The sequence below is a fragment of the Budorcas taxicolor genome, chromosome 11 (assembly GCF_023091745.1).
Source record: "Budorcas taxicolor isolate Tak-1 chromosome 11, Takin1.1, whole genome shotgun sequence".
Lineage (NCBI taxonomy): Eukaryota > Metazoa > Chordata > Mammalia > Artiodactyla > Bovidae > Budorcas > Budorcas taxicolor.
This window is the reverse complement of record NC_068920.1, coordinates 102,924,822-102,940,119: the sequence shown is the minus strand read 5'-3', so window position 1 is coordinate 102,940,119 and position 15,298 is coordinate 102,924,822. Positions and strand designations below refer to the sequence as shown.

Below are 15,298 nucleotides of genomic sequence, written 5' to 3'. Positions count from 1 at the left end.
ATCTCAGATATGCAGATGATACCACCCTAATGGCAGAAAGCGAAGCGGAACTAAGAGCCTCTTGATGAAAGTGAAAGAGGGGAGTGAAAATGCTGGCCTAAAACTCAACATTCAAAAAATGAAGATCATGGCATCTGGTCCCATCACTTCATGGCAAGTTGATGGGGAAACAATGGAAACAGTGATAGACCGTATTTTCTTGGGCTCCAGAATCACTGCAAATGGTGACTGCAGCCATGAAATCAAAAGACGCTTGCTCCTTGGAAGAAAAGCTATGACCAACCTAGACAGCATATTAAAAAGTAGAGCCGTCACTTTGCTGACAAAGGTCTGTACAGTCAAGGCTGTGGTTTTTCCAGTGGTCATGTATGGATGTGAGAGTGGGACTATAAAGAATGCTGAGCGCCAAAGAATTGATACTTTTGAACTGTGGTGATGGAGAAGACTCTTCAGACTCCCTTGGACAGCAAGGAGATCCAACCTGTCCATAGTAAAGGAAATCAGTCCTGAATAGTCATTGGAAAGACTGATGCTGAAACTCCAATACTTCAGCCACCTAATGCGAAGAACTGACTCATTTGAAAAGACGCTGATGCTGGGAAAGACTGAAGGGGGGAGGAGAAGGGGACAGCAGAGGATGAGATGGTTGGATGGCATAACTGACTTGATGGACATGAGTTTGAGCAAGCTGTGGGAGCTGGTGATGAACAGGGAAGCCTGGCGTGCTACAGCCCATAGGGTTGCAGAGTCAAACAAGACTGACTACCCTCATGATCAGAGCAGCATTATTTACAGTAGCCAAGACATGGAAGCAACCTAAATGTCCATCAACAGAGGAATAGATAAAGATGTAATGTGTGTATAATGGAATACTACTCAGCCATAAAAAATAAAATTTTGCCATTTGCAACAACATGGATGGATTTCAAGGGTACTATGCTTATGTAAGTCAGACAGAGAAAGACAAATATTGTATGTTATTCCTTACATGTGAATGTAAAAAACAAGTGAATATAACAGCAAGAAACAGACTTGTAGATACAGAGAACTAAGAGTGGTTACCAGTGGGGAGAGGGGCACAACAGGGGTAGAGGACTAAGAGGTACAAACTACTATGTATAAAATAAAGTACAGGGACATACTGTACAGCACAGGGAACACAGCCATGTTGCAAAACAATTTTAAGTGGAGTATACCTTTAAAAATTGCAAACCACTATGTTGTACACCTAACATTTATATATTGTAAATAAACTATACCTCAATTTTTTTTTAAAAACTGCCTAAATGCTACTGATACAAACTACATCTGTCAAATTTAGTGAGCTGAGATTTATAGTTTTTTGATTGTAGCTTGAAGTAGTGAAGGTATGCTCAGAGGACAGACAAAACAGATTTGTCTCTAGTATACACGCATACATGGGCTTCTTTGGTGGCACAGTGGTAAAGAATCTGCCTGCCAATGCAGGAGACACAAGATCCCTGGGTCAAGAAGATCCCCTGGAGGAGGAAGTGGTAACCCATTGCAGTATTCTTGCTGGGTAAATCCCATGTACAGAAGAGTCTGACATGCTACAGTCCATGGAGTCAGAGTCAGACACAACTGAGGGGACACACACAGATGCATATATCACACACACACAGATGTATATATCCGTATCTTAAGAAAAATGTTTTCTATCATTTGACCTTACTTGTCCCCTTCAACTGCCTGTCTTTGACTCCTTGGTGACTCTCAACAGTAGAACCCTCAACTACTAAATTAATGCACTTTCAGCTCTCTAGTTACCATAGTTGACTAATTCCATCTTCCCTTTAGTTTTTGTGACAGATATGATTAGCTCCATAATATTTCTGCAAGAAAGTGGGGTCATTCTTAAAATGATCTCCTCATGAGAGGTAATCTAACAACTTTACATATTTTGGGGTATGTCAGAATTACAATGCTACTTCTCATCTCTCTGTAGAGCCAATTCTAACTGCCCATCAGATATTTTCACTCACACTTTCTGATTCACTTCAGTAACCATGACTGATACCTAACAAAAAACATCCTATCATAAACCAGGTATCCCTCCTTCTGAGTTCACTTTTGCTGTTCCTCATTTTCCTTACTGACCATACCTATAAGCCATTATTGTTTTTCCTGGATTACTAAGTCTTAAATTATATCCCTTACATGTCACTTCCTCCCCACCCACCTCCATTCTGTGCTATTTAACAGTATCATAAGTTACTCTCTTGCCATTAGTCTGTATTTCTAAATCCCATTTTATAAAAAATTCATTGGCTGATAGTTTTAACTCTATCACATAACTCTTTTGCTCAAAACTTGCCAATGCATTCTTTTCTGGATACTGATCCTTGGATCCTAAGGACTTCGATGGTATGCTCTTAAGGATCTTTCATTTTTTTTCCAATATTTCATATTTATTACTGAGTCTCAGACTGATAGTGAGGAAATAAGAAACATCAGGAGCCAAGCATTACAGTAGTGATGTTCTCACTGTGATTTGGCTGCTTAAAAAAGTGGTCTTAACATGTGTGCCACACGTTAAGACCACTTCTTACAGACCCAGCTTGCTTCTTACAGACCCAGCTTGGTTCTTCTCCAATGTCTTCTCTTGGAGTTGTACCTGATTTTATTGCCAGTTTTCATTCGAATCCACTGAGGAATGGGACAATTCTGCTTTTGTTTCTTGGCCAGGAATTGCTTGATCCTGAAAGTCTTGTGAGAAGACATGGTGAGGAGAGAACTCAACTGCACATAGGATGGCGGAGAAGAGAAAAGTAGGATCTTTCTTGCCTTGTTTCTTGATCTTCCCTTCTGAAGCTCCAACTGCCAACATGTTACATAAGCTAGTCTCCTTCCCATTGCATTTGCCATTTTCCTTGCCTCAAATGGGCCAACCGTTTGGTGGCTCAGCTGGTAAAGAATTTGCCTGTAATGCAGGAGACCCAGGTTTGATCCCTGGGTTGGGATAATCCCCTGGAGAAGGGAATGGCAACCCACTCCAGTATTCTTGCCTGGAAAATCCTATGGACAGAGGAACCTGGCGGGCTACATACAGTCCACGGGGTTGCAAAGAGTCAGACATGATTGAGTGACTAACACTTTCACTTTTGCCTCAAATGATTGCTCTCCTTTCTGCTATCTCAATTCCACCTATTTTTCAAAGTTCACTTCAAGTCCCACGTTCCTCATGAAGCATTCTTTGATTATCCACCTCTTTATAAGAAGCTCTTTTCCCATGTGCTCTTTCATACTACATTTACTTTTCTTCTTCCCTGTATGTTAGTTCCATCACTTCAACTATATTTACATTCCTTGAAGGTGAGAACTATATCTACTATTTCTAGGCATTTCCCCAAAATGCCTAGTCCAAGTTCCAAAGAGTAGTTAGTATACGCTAATTAGTTTGATTAAAAATATCTGTATAACAGGATATTATGTTTGTTACTTTCTCTGTTTAACAGGTATGTTTCAAGAGTACCACAAATTTTATAGCTAGAAAGGAGTTAATAAAATGATTAATGACTAACATGAAACAAAAGGTTAGAGAAGCCCTGTTGAGTTTACCTTCCCACTTTGAAAAGCATGATTCTTTCATGATTTATGAGAAAGTGATAAACAGAGCAAAACATTTTCACCACAAACCACAGTATTTAACTAAAATGATCTGGAGTTCTAGATTGTGTAAATATTGCAACTGTGCACAGAATATTAAAATGATATTTGATCTAACTCAAATCCTTTGGATATTTCCCATATAAAATAGGTATAAATGACAGAGAATTATGATATTGAAAATGACTAATCACTGTGTCTATGCAAAGGAAGATGCTAAAACCAATTAAATTAAAAAAAAAACTGTTTTATTTGCTTAAAAAAAAAGATCAAATAGTGGTAATGCCTCAAATTTTTAACAACGGTTTTATGCCTAGGAATTAAATGGAAACCAGCTAGTGAAATTTGTAAATTAAAGTACTGATGTAAATAAAATGAGGGGAAAGCAATTTTTAAAAATTTAAAAAAACCTTTGACCTTGAAACAGATGCTACTAATTTTTCTTTTAGGTGCAAAAAATCCACCCAGTAAGAAAATTAGTTAGGTGCACCTCTGAATAAAGTATCTAGCCCTTTTTTGTGAATAGTTAACACTTGACTTCCCTTGATGTATCCTGGAATATGTATGAGAGCAAAGACCTCAGTATAACCACATTACATGACATAAAGACAACACAAGAAGTCAAAAAGCTTGTTACTCTGATTTTAAATCAGTTCTAGCAAGTTGTGTATCTGGTTTGCATACCCACAGCAATTATGGGCTGATTATAGACAGAGACAACAGGTTCCCCAACATTCATTCAATGCCTGAGCTCTGTCCTGAGGTTGTGCAAGTGAATAAGACAAGATTATTAAAGTTGATCAGCTAGTAGCAGAGAAACAAGCATGATTTTTTTTTTTAATTACTCATGACTAGCATTTCACCTGCTCAGAATTCAACCTAACAGAAAACTTCAACTATTGATAACCTTGCTGTGAGCTCAAACATGAGCCAGATAGTCATTTGGCAGAAAAAGTCAATAGTGTAAAGACCATTTATATAAACTCAATGACTGTAGACTTAGCACAGTCCCTCATAACCTTATTCAGAGCCCACTGCTTGAAAGAACCAATTTTATACACATATCAAAGGTTACAAAAGGAAATAAAAGTTGTAAAAGAATTCTAACAGGTGTGTAATTTCTAAACTGATGAAAATTAATGGGCAGAAAGGGATTTTACAGAGACACTACTGCTGTGAGCCATTAACTTTCAGCTGATAGCTGTTAAGAGATGGGAAAACTATTAAAAAAAACACACACAACTAAAACTAAAAATTTAAAATACAACAGTTTGAGCCACTTAGTAAAGGAACAAACAGTATTATCCAGCTGAACATGCCCTATCTCATTTTACTACAGCCAATGAAGATTCCCAAACAAATGAATTCAAAAGATTCTAAGAAAGCAAAGAGATATGTAATTGATTTTAGAAGGAAAAAAGTTAAGCTACTAGAGGGGAAGAAAGCAGTATAATTATAAATTAGGGTTTGCAAACTCCAACGTCTCACAGGCCAGGCAGGTAGGCAAATGAGGAAAGTATACACATAAGAAACACAGAAACTAATAATTGACAGTTGCTATGTCTGAGAGAGCAGGGAGTAACGGGGACCATGAGGCACCAGAGGGGAGTAGCCCAATTCCATTCAAGCCTCTTCTGGCCTTGCCCAAAGAAAGGCCCAGTGCTGCCACACCTGTTATTTCACCAGATTTCTGAAATCTGGCTTTTAAAATTTCAGTATTTAAAGTTTGGTTTACTACATGTGAGTCAAGGAAGACATTTATGTGGAAATGTAGTCAGACACTGGCTACCTCTGGGGTAAATCCTCATTTATTTAGGACTCAACTGTCTAGAGGGCTTCCCCAATGGCTCAGCTAGTAAAGAATCCACGTGCAATGCAGGAGACCTGGGTTCGATCTCTGGGTTGGGAAGATCCCCTGGAGAAGGTAACGGCTACCCACTCCAGTATTCTGGCCTGGAGAATTCCATGGACTATATAGTACACGGGGTGAAAAAGAGCTGGACATGACTGAGTGACTTTCTCTGCACTTCAACTGTCTAGAACAATTCATCTCCAAGTATACTAAAAACGTTTAATCTATTTTTGATTATTCTCAACTCTGCATTTTGTTACCAGGACACAATGAAACTATGAATTCAATTTAGAGTCTTACCTTACTCTCACTGACCTCAGAAATCCATTCTTTTACTAGATTGTTCAGTTTACCAAGAACAACCAGCCTATAACAAAACATAAAATGCTTTAGATGAAAACAAACAAAAAACCCCCACCAAAAACAAACAGTATATTTAAAAGTAATTAAACTTATAGGCAGTACCTTTATGTTGGTGCTAGAGTAAAAGCATATTATACACGTGCTAATGCTATCACATCTGTTGACACAAGGCACATCTCTTTGGCATTCTTAGGTTCCTAAGAGTTCCAAAGAGACGATAAATGTGACGATAGTATTTTGGTTTTTGAGCTATTTTTTCAAAATTCAAAAAGCCTAGTTAAAAAAAAAATCAAAATTACCTTCAATAAGGCTGCAGAGGCCAACTGAACTGTCAACTTTCTTGGCCTTACTATGGAATAAAATCAATTCAGTGTGGTAACAGTAGAAGTCAGCACTCTCATTGACAGTTACAAGTTTTTGGATAATAAAAACAGGCAAATTATTTATTGGCTAATTTTTTATAAAATTTAACTTAATAAAAGCAATTTGATATTAAAACAAACTTGCAACCAACGTAATAGCCAAATCCAAATTAAAAAAAAAAAGTTTAGGCATCTCAAAGATAACACATGAGAAACTGAATTCCCGATCTGTCCAAACTTGCTTCTCCCTCAGCCTTTCTCAAGTAATGGAACCCCATCCTTCCAGATGCTGAGACCAAAAATCTTGGCATCATCCTTGATGCCCCCCACCAACCCCCATTCCAGTTATTAAACAAGACATCCAGAATTCTACTATCTCTTATCACCTCCACTGCCATCCCCCTAGTTCCGGTCACCATTTCTTCCTTGGGTTATTAGAACAGTCTCCTAACTAGTTTCCCTGTTTCTGACTTTGACCCCTCTGCAGACTATTCTCAGTAAAGCAGCCAGAGTGACTGTGTTAAACATGAATCAATCATGTCAATCTGCTGCTCAAAACCCTAACAGCTTTCCATCTCAGAGTAAAAGCCAAAACCTTTATAATGGTTTTCAGGTCCTAAATGACCTTTCCCTCCAAGCTCCTTCCTATCTCATTTTCTTTAAGCCCACATTCCCCTTCTTATTCACTCTGTGTCATATACCTAGGTTATCTTGCTATCTTTTTAAAATATACCAGGTACAGTCCTGACGCAAGCCTCTGCCTAGACTGCTCTTCCATCAAATCCACATAGCTCTTTCCTCACTTTCAAAATTTCCCTCAAATGTCAATGAAGACTTTCTTGACAACCTCCACTCCCAGCTTCATTTTTCTCAGCCGGCAACTGTCATATATAACACTGTGTTTATTTTACTTACTTGGCTAATTGTTAAGTTTCCTCCTCTAAGCTCTAGGAAGGCCAAGTTTTCTCTTCATTTTGTCATTTTTATATCCCTACACAGGGACATCACTGGTACATGAATATATGTTTATAGAAGTAATGATTAAAGAATGTACTGTAAAATACTTTGCATTTTTAAATGACATACCTGTGGTTCAATTCTTCCTCATCTTCAAACACTCCAAATGGTTTCATGGCATCAATTAATTTCTGTGTGTAAATATGATCAATTTCTTTAGGACATGCCAAGCTAATTGGAGAGGTGATTCCATAATGCTTTTGTTGACGCTGGCTGTCCAGCACAGTGTTTCTGTTCAAGAAAAATGAAAGAGCAGAAAAAATTTAACGTTTCATTTACTGATACATTAAATCTCTCAATCCACTCATTAATTTAGCTACTTTAAAAGTTTACTCAGTACTACTGGTTGCCCCCCACCCCTTTTTTAAGGAAAAAAAGGATATTTTGTGCTTATGGAGATTCATTCTACTTCAAGCTTTCATGGTTAGGATGCGTTTTCAAGTCAAAAGCAGCCTGTGTTGGCATCAGGACAACTGTGCCAACACCACTCAGCTCAAATGCAAAGAGCCTGAATGGGAGCTGGGCCAGGGCCACCTTGACTACACCCTGCAGACTTAAGTCAAGTACCACCTTTGAAAAGCAGTCAGCCACTTGAAAGAAAGCTCTACGTAAAAAAACAATGCCCCCAACCTCATTAAAAAACAAATTATTTCATTAGAAGGTCCTTATGAAATACTCTAGCTTTTAAAAAGAAATCACTAGATGTGTCCCAGAGAAACCTATTAACATCCGTTGTTTCCATCAGAGTTTATAGTTCTAACATTCTGTGACTCTAGTTAATTGTTCTCTTCACTGACTAAGTGAAGTCTATGATACCAACTATGATCTTGAGTCCCACTTTCTTATCTCTGTGCTGAAAATGCTGGCTATCAAGGTCCCTACTAGCATTAAAATTCCAAATCCACGGTTCTGAACCTCTCTCATCTAGACAGGAAAACAAAAGCAAGTGACACAATCCCTGGAGAAGTAAACACTCTGGAAAAATTCTAGGATAAGTGCACAAGGAGACATGTACAAAAATGTTCACTACCACATTGTGACATTAAAAAAAAAAAGAAAACTTAGAAAAAAACCTAAAACACTCACTAACAGGAAATGGACTAAATCAGAATGTATCTCTACAAAAGAAAACAATACAGTATTAGTGTGAATTAATTAGAGCTGAAAAATACTATCATGGACAAATCTCAAAAGACATGTTGTGCTAAAGAAGTTGTTGAATAACAAGTGTGGTACTAGTCATATAAAGTTTAAAAACAAGTAAAACAATGCAGATTATGGACATATACATATGCAGTAATAGCATTAAAAAAAAATATGCCGCATAAGCATCAAATTCAGAACTGTGGGGAACTCCAGGCAGGGAGGTGAATGGGCCTAGAGGAGGAGATACAGAATTCCTTCAGATGTATTCAGTATGTTCGGTTTCTTTTAACTAAAGATATGTGTACACACACACACACACACACACGGAACGTTATGCTTTGGGAGATGGGTGATGGCTACGTAAATGATGCTGTTACGTTATTTTCAGCATTTTTCTGTATGTTTAAATTATTTCCTAATAAACCAAAATGTAAGAAGTTACAACAAAATCTTGCCAAGCACCGACACTGTTTCTGACTTATCAAAGTATGACCAGGAGGTACAGACTGGCAGATGTACTGTGGATAGGTGGGGAGATGAGGGAAGGGTGAAAAAACCAAAGCTTGACTGAAAAGAGAAACCCATGGGCTGGGATAGGGGTGAATGCACTCCAGAAGACCTGGAGACAGCCGGTCAGGAAGGGAGGCGGGGGAGGTAGGGGGATGGTATTTGCGCCAATGCAGACAGGAGCTGAGACCGGCTCAGACAGCGCTGGGGGCAGGAGAGTGACCGACAATTTTTCCCCACAGACACACGGGCCTTTCTCACGCCGCAACCTAGTCTGGGGGCGTCCTCGGAGACAGAGCAGCCAGGGAACAGATGGGGACTTCTAGAGTCCCCGAGTCTGGCCAGGTGAGCCGCCGGGTGTAGGGGAGGTGCCCTTGCCGACCGGTCGGGAGGGAGAAAGGAGACTACACGAGAGCTCTAGGCAGGACGCGAGAGGCAGGGAACGGAAACGGGGTCCGTGCAGGCCACCGCAGCCCACCCAGTTCTGCCTCACCCCCAACCGCCGCCCCCCACCACTTACGCAGACATCTCTTTCATCGCTTCCTGCGTCTCCCTCACCGGCGAGTTGTCTTTCGCTCTGGAGTCCTGTTCTTGCTCTTCCCTTCTCCTCCTGTCCAGTTTCCTCCGCTTGCTTGTAACTCGCTTGCACGCTCACTCTCTCACTTACTACAGCCGAGGCATCCAACCGAGTAGTGAAAACACCACAAAACCGGCCCTATTTATGACAATACAGCGCGGCCGACGCCAATATGGCGCCGCTTCCCAGCCTGCCCCTCGGCAGCTGCGGCCCCGCCCATGGGGGGCCTGGGCCCGCCCTCGACCCCGCCCCCTCCTGCTTTAGGTCCCGGTAAGAGGCAATGGCATCCCACTCCAGTACTCTAGCCTAGAGAATCCCGTGGACGGAGGAGCCTGGTAGGCTGCAGTCCATGGGGTCGCTAAGAGTCGGATACGACTGAGCGACTTCACTTTCACTTTTCATTTTCATGCATTGGAGAAGGAAATGGCAACCCACTCCAGTATTCTTGCCTGGAGAATCCCAGGGACGGAGGAGCCTGTTGGGCTGCCGTCTATGGGGTCGCACAGAGTCGGACACGACTGAGGCGACTTAGCAGCTGCAGCAGGCTCAGTGGCCCCGCCCACAGAGGCGCAGGCTTGGGCTGCAAACGCCGGTCTGGAATAGTGCTTGGTTCCCTTCATTGTCCGTGGGACTGTCTATCCAGGCTAACTGCTATCCAGGCTAACTGCTTGGAAGGTAACTTGGAACATGTATTCCTTGTTTATCTTGTGAAAGCCTATGTCATATATTTTAAAAAACTACACAACCTTGTCTAGCAAATATTATTTTAACTCTTCCATTATACCACACCTTTATTTTAATCACTTATATGTAATCAATCTATTCCTTGAGGCGATTATGCTGTGAGAAGGTCACACCTAGGAAAGTGTGACTTTATAATTACCTGGGAGTGAAGCGAGCTTGTAATTGGAGACTAACTGTTCACCTCGAAGTACCTCCCCCTGATTTATGACCTTCTAGCAATCAGGTAGGGCTTCCCTGGTGGCTCAGATGGTAAAGAATCCTTCTGCAACGAGGGAGACCTGGGTTCAATCTTTGGGTTGGGAAGATTCTGTAGAGGAGGGCATGGCAACCTGCTCCAGTATTCTTGCCTGGAGAATCCCATGAACAGAGGAGCCTGGTGGGCTACAGTCCGTGGGGTCACAAAGAGGTACGGCTGAGCGACTAAACACAGCACAGCACAGCAGTCAGGTATGGGGAATTGGTAGGCTGGTAGCCTGCAATATGGGGATAAATACACGGCTGAATCAAAATCACATGTGTTCAAACAGTGGAGATCATGTTTCATGCGAATGAGGATGAAAATGGGAAAATGATGACAAATTTTAAAAAGTTAATTTAAAACACTAAATTGGTTACAAGGAAAAGAATGTTAAGAAGCTGCTTTTTCTTGTAATGTAACAATACATAGAGAAGATAGACTCATTTATTAAAAAATATTTATTGAAAACCTAATCCGTGCCACCCCAAGTTAGATAGGTCATGGTGGAGAGTTCTGACAAAACGTGGTCCACTGGAGAAGGGAATGGCAAACCACTTCAGTATTCCTGCCTTGAACAGTATGAAAAGGCAAAAAGATAGGACACTGAAAGATGAACTCCCCAGGTTGGTAGGTGCCTAATATACTACTGGAGATCAGTGGAGAAATCACTCCAGAAAGAATGAAGAGACAGAGCCAAAACAAAAACACCAGTTGTGGATGTGACTGGTGATAGAAGTAAAGTCCGATGCTGTAAAGAACATTACATAGGAAGCTAGAACGTTAGGGCCATGAATCAAGCCAAATTGGAAGTGATCAGACAGGGGATGGCAAGAGTGAACATCAACATTGTAGGAATCAGTGAACTAAAATGGACTGGAATGGGTGAATTTAACTCACATGACCATTATCTCTACTACTGTGGGCAAGAATCCCTCAGAAGAAATGAGTAGCCCTCATAGTCAACAAAAGAGTCCAAAATGCACTACTTGGATGCAATCTCAAAAATGACAGAATGATCTCAGTCAAACCATTCAATATCAGAGTAATCCAAGTCTGTCACCCAACCAGTAATGCTGGAGAAGCTGAAGTTGAATGGTTCTATGAAGACCCATAAGACCTTCTAGAACTAACACCCCAAAAAGATGTCCTTTTCATTATAAGGGACTGGAATGCAAAAGTAGGAGTCAAGAAATACCTGGAGTAACAGGCACATTTGGCCTTGGAGTACAAAATGAAGCAGGGCAAAGGCTAATAGAGTTTCACCAAGAGAATGCACTGGTCATAGCAAACATCCTCTTCCAACAACACAAGAGAAGACACTACACATGGACATCACCAGATGGTCAACACCGAAATCAGATTGATTATATTCTTTGCGCCCAAAGATGGAGAAGCTCTATACAATCAGCAAAAACAAGTCCAGGAGCTGACTGTGGCTCAGATCATGAACTCCTTATTGCCAAATTCAGACTGAAATTGAGGAAAGTAGGGAAAACCACTAGACCATTCAGGTATGACCTAAATCAAATCCCTTATGACTATACAGTGGAAGTGACAAATAGATTCAAAGGATCTGATAGACAGAGTGCCTGAAGAACTATGGACGGAGGTTTGTGACATTGTACAGGAGGCAGTGATCAAGACCATCCCCAAGAGAAAGAAATGCAAAAGGCAAAACGGTTGTCTGAGGAGGCCTTACAAATAGCTGTGAAAAGAAGAGAAGTGAAAGGCAAAGGAGAAAAGGAAAGATATACCCATTGAATGCAGAGTTCCAAAGAATATCAAGGAGAGAGAAGAAAGCCTTCCTCCATGATCAATGCAAAGAAATAAAGGAAAACAATAGAATGGGAAAGACTAGAGATCTCTTCAAGAAAATTAGAGATACCAAGGGAACATTTCATGCAAAAATGGGCACAAAAAAGGACAGAAATGGTATGGACCTAACAGAAGCAGAAGATATTAAGAAGAGGTGGCAAGAATACACAGAAGAACTATACAAAAAAATTTTCATGACCCAGATAACCACAATGGTGTGATCACTTACCTAGAGCTAGACATCCTGGAATGCAGAGTCAAGTGGGCCTTAGGAAGCATCACTGTGAACAAAGCCTGTGGAGGTGATGGAATTCCAGTTGAGCTATTTCAAATCCTAAAAGATGATGCTGTGAAAGTGTTTCACTCAATATGCCAGCAAATTTGGAAAACTCAGCAGTGGCCACAGGACTAGAGAAGGTCAGTTTTCATCCCAATCCCAAAGAAAGGTAATGCCAAAGAATGCTCAAACTGCCGCACAATTGCACTCATCTCACACGCTAGTAAAGTAATGCTCAAAATTCTCCAAGCCAGGCTTCAACAGTATGTGAACCTCCAGATGTTCAAGCTGGATTTAGAAAAGGCAGAGGAACCAGAGATCAAACTGCCAACATTTGCTGGATCATCGAAAAAGCAAGAGAGTTTGAGAAAAACATCTACATCTGATTTATTGACTATGCCAAGCCTTTGACTGTGTGGATCACCACAAACTGTTGAAAATTCTTCAAGAGATGGGAATAGCAGACCACCTGACCTGCCTCCTGGGAAATCTGTATGCAGGTCAGGAAGCAACAGAACTGGACATGGAACAACAGACTGGTTCCAAAGAGGTAAAGGAGTATGTCAAGGCTGTATATTGTCATCCTTCTTATTTAACTTATATGCAGAGTACATCATGAGAAATGCTGGACTGACAGAGTGGTCATCGTCCCTTTTTCTTTGAGACTGGGTTCTCAAATGTCTGAGAAGGTAAATAGGTAGATAGTTAGACATGAGCAGGGTATCAACAGGGGCCAAAGAGTTGGCCCTAAAAATAAAGAGAGGACAGAATGTGGTGACCCAAGGACAAAAGAGCAGATGAAACCAAGGAGGGTCTTGGAATGCAGGAACAGATAAACCAGACTCTCACTGTCCTTCTCTCCCCCATGTTCTAACTATTAACGGATTTCAGGTCTTCCTGAGCAGTATAACCTGTCTCCCCTCCTACCTCATAGGGAGAAGGTACTTTACTCTTCCCTCCACCTGGTATACATGCCTCATCCAATCAGCAAATGACCCACAAGACCCCTATCCCACTCCTTGTACCCTGAGTATAAAAGTGAACTAAGGACCCCTATTCGAGGTTGGTTCTCCCTTGAGCTGGCCCAATGTTCTAACAGCATCTCCACTCTAATAAACTTTATTTCCCTCTTTTAAAAAAAGGAAATGCTGGTCTGGATGAAGCACAGCTAGAATCAAGATTGCCAGGGGAAATATCAATAACCTCAGATATGCAGATGACACCACCCTTATGGCAGAACGTGAAGAAGAACTAAAGAGCGTCTTGATGAAAATGAAAGAGGAGAGTGAAAATGCTGGCTTAAAGCTCAACATTCAGAAAACTAAGATCATGGCATCTAGTCTCATCACTTCATGGGAAATAGATGGGGAAACAATGGAAACAGTGACAGACGTTATTTGGGGGGGCTCCAAAATCACTGCAGATGGTGACTGCAGCCATGAGATTAAAAGATGCTTACTCCTTGGAAGAAAAGTTATGGCCAGCCCAGACAGTATATTAAAAAACAGAGACATTACTTTGTCAACAAAGGTCCGTCTAGTCAAAGCTATTGTTTTTCCAGTAGTGATGTATGGATGTCAGAGTTGGACTATAAAGAAAGCTGAGCACTGAAGAATCGATGTTTTTGAACTGTGGTGTTGGAGAAGACTCTTGAGAGTCCCTTGGACAGTGAGGAGATCCAACCTGTCCATCGTAAAGGAAATCAGTCCTGAATATTCATTGGAATGACTGATGCTGAAACTCCAATACTTCAGCCACCTAATGCAAAGAACTGACACATTTGAAAAGACCCTGATGCTGGGAAAGATTGAAGGTGGGAGGTGAAGGGGACCACAGAGGATGAGATGGTTGGATGGCATCACCAACTCAATAGACATGAGTTTGAGCAGGCTCTGGGAGTTGGTGATGAACAGGGAAGCCTGGCATACTGCAGTCCATGGGGTCGCAAAGAGTTGGACATAGCTGATGAACTGAACTGAACTGACTCTGTGCCAAACTCTGTGTCAGACTCCAGTGATTTAATCATGCATAAAACCAGATGTATTCTTTAATTTTATGAATTTCAAAGTTTAGTGAGGAAACAATCAAGAAGAAGTGATATTCTCGTGTTATAGAACTAAAGAGTCTACTATGTGTCAGGCACAGGAACTATTTCATTCCTCTCTGGAGAGTTCACAGTCTCCTGAAGGAGAACACACTTACACAAGATCAAATGTGGTATGGTCTGTGATAAGATGGGGTCAGGGGATTTAGGGAGGCCTACAGCAGGCTGCCTAAACTTGAGGGCAGGAATGCTCAAAAGTGACTTCTTGGAATAGAGTATGCCCTTAATTAAATGAGCAAGATTTGGAAGTAGGCATTGGGTGCAGGTGGGAGAGAGAAGGCAAAACGTATCCAAAGCAGCATACAGTAATAGCGAGCATTGGTTTCAGTGTGAGGGAAACCCAAATTTGAATTCTAGTTTTGCTACTTACTAGTTTTGTGACCAGAGAGAAATTAACCTTAAAAAGTCCTTTCCTCATCTGTAAAATGAAGCTAATAGAATTGTAAGAGAATTAAATGAGAAGAGCATGTATAGCCAGTATGAATCTCTGTCCAAAAGTTCAGATATGCAAGAAATGTCACTTTATTTTCTAAGACAGAATTTCTGACCCTGAGCCCCTCATTCCTCTGAGCTGGCAAGTAAAGTCAATCTTGGGCATCCTGAGTCTCTCTCTTCCCACTTCTTGAGACTTAAGGATTCAGGGAGTTATGGCAGACTATATACATCTGG

General features: G+C 41.0%; 1 protein-coding gene across 1 annotated transcript in view; it reads right to left on the bottom strand.

The window, feature by feature from the left end:
- Positions 1-9,529, bottom strand: part of PAPOLG (poly(A) polymerase gamma) — a 29,031-nt gene extending 19,502 nt beyond the window's left edge. The window contains exons 1-3 of the mRNA XM_052648017.1: positions 9,395-9,529; positions 7,291-7,452; positions 5,780-5,846 (exon numbers count right to left, since the gene is read on the bottom strand). Coding sequence (XP_052503977.1) covers positions 5,780-5,846; positions 7,291-7,452; positions 9,395-9,411 — 246 coding nt within the window. The 5' untranslated portion in view covers positions 9,412-9,529. The remainder of the gene's footprint in view (positions 1-5,779; positions 5,847-7,290; positions 7,453-9,394) is intronic.
- Positions 9,530-15,298: the final 5,769 nt, after the last annotated feature.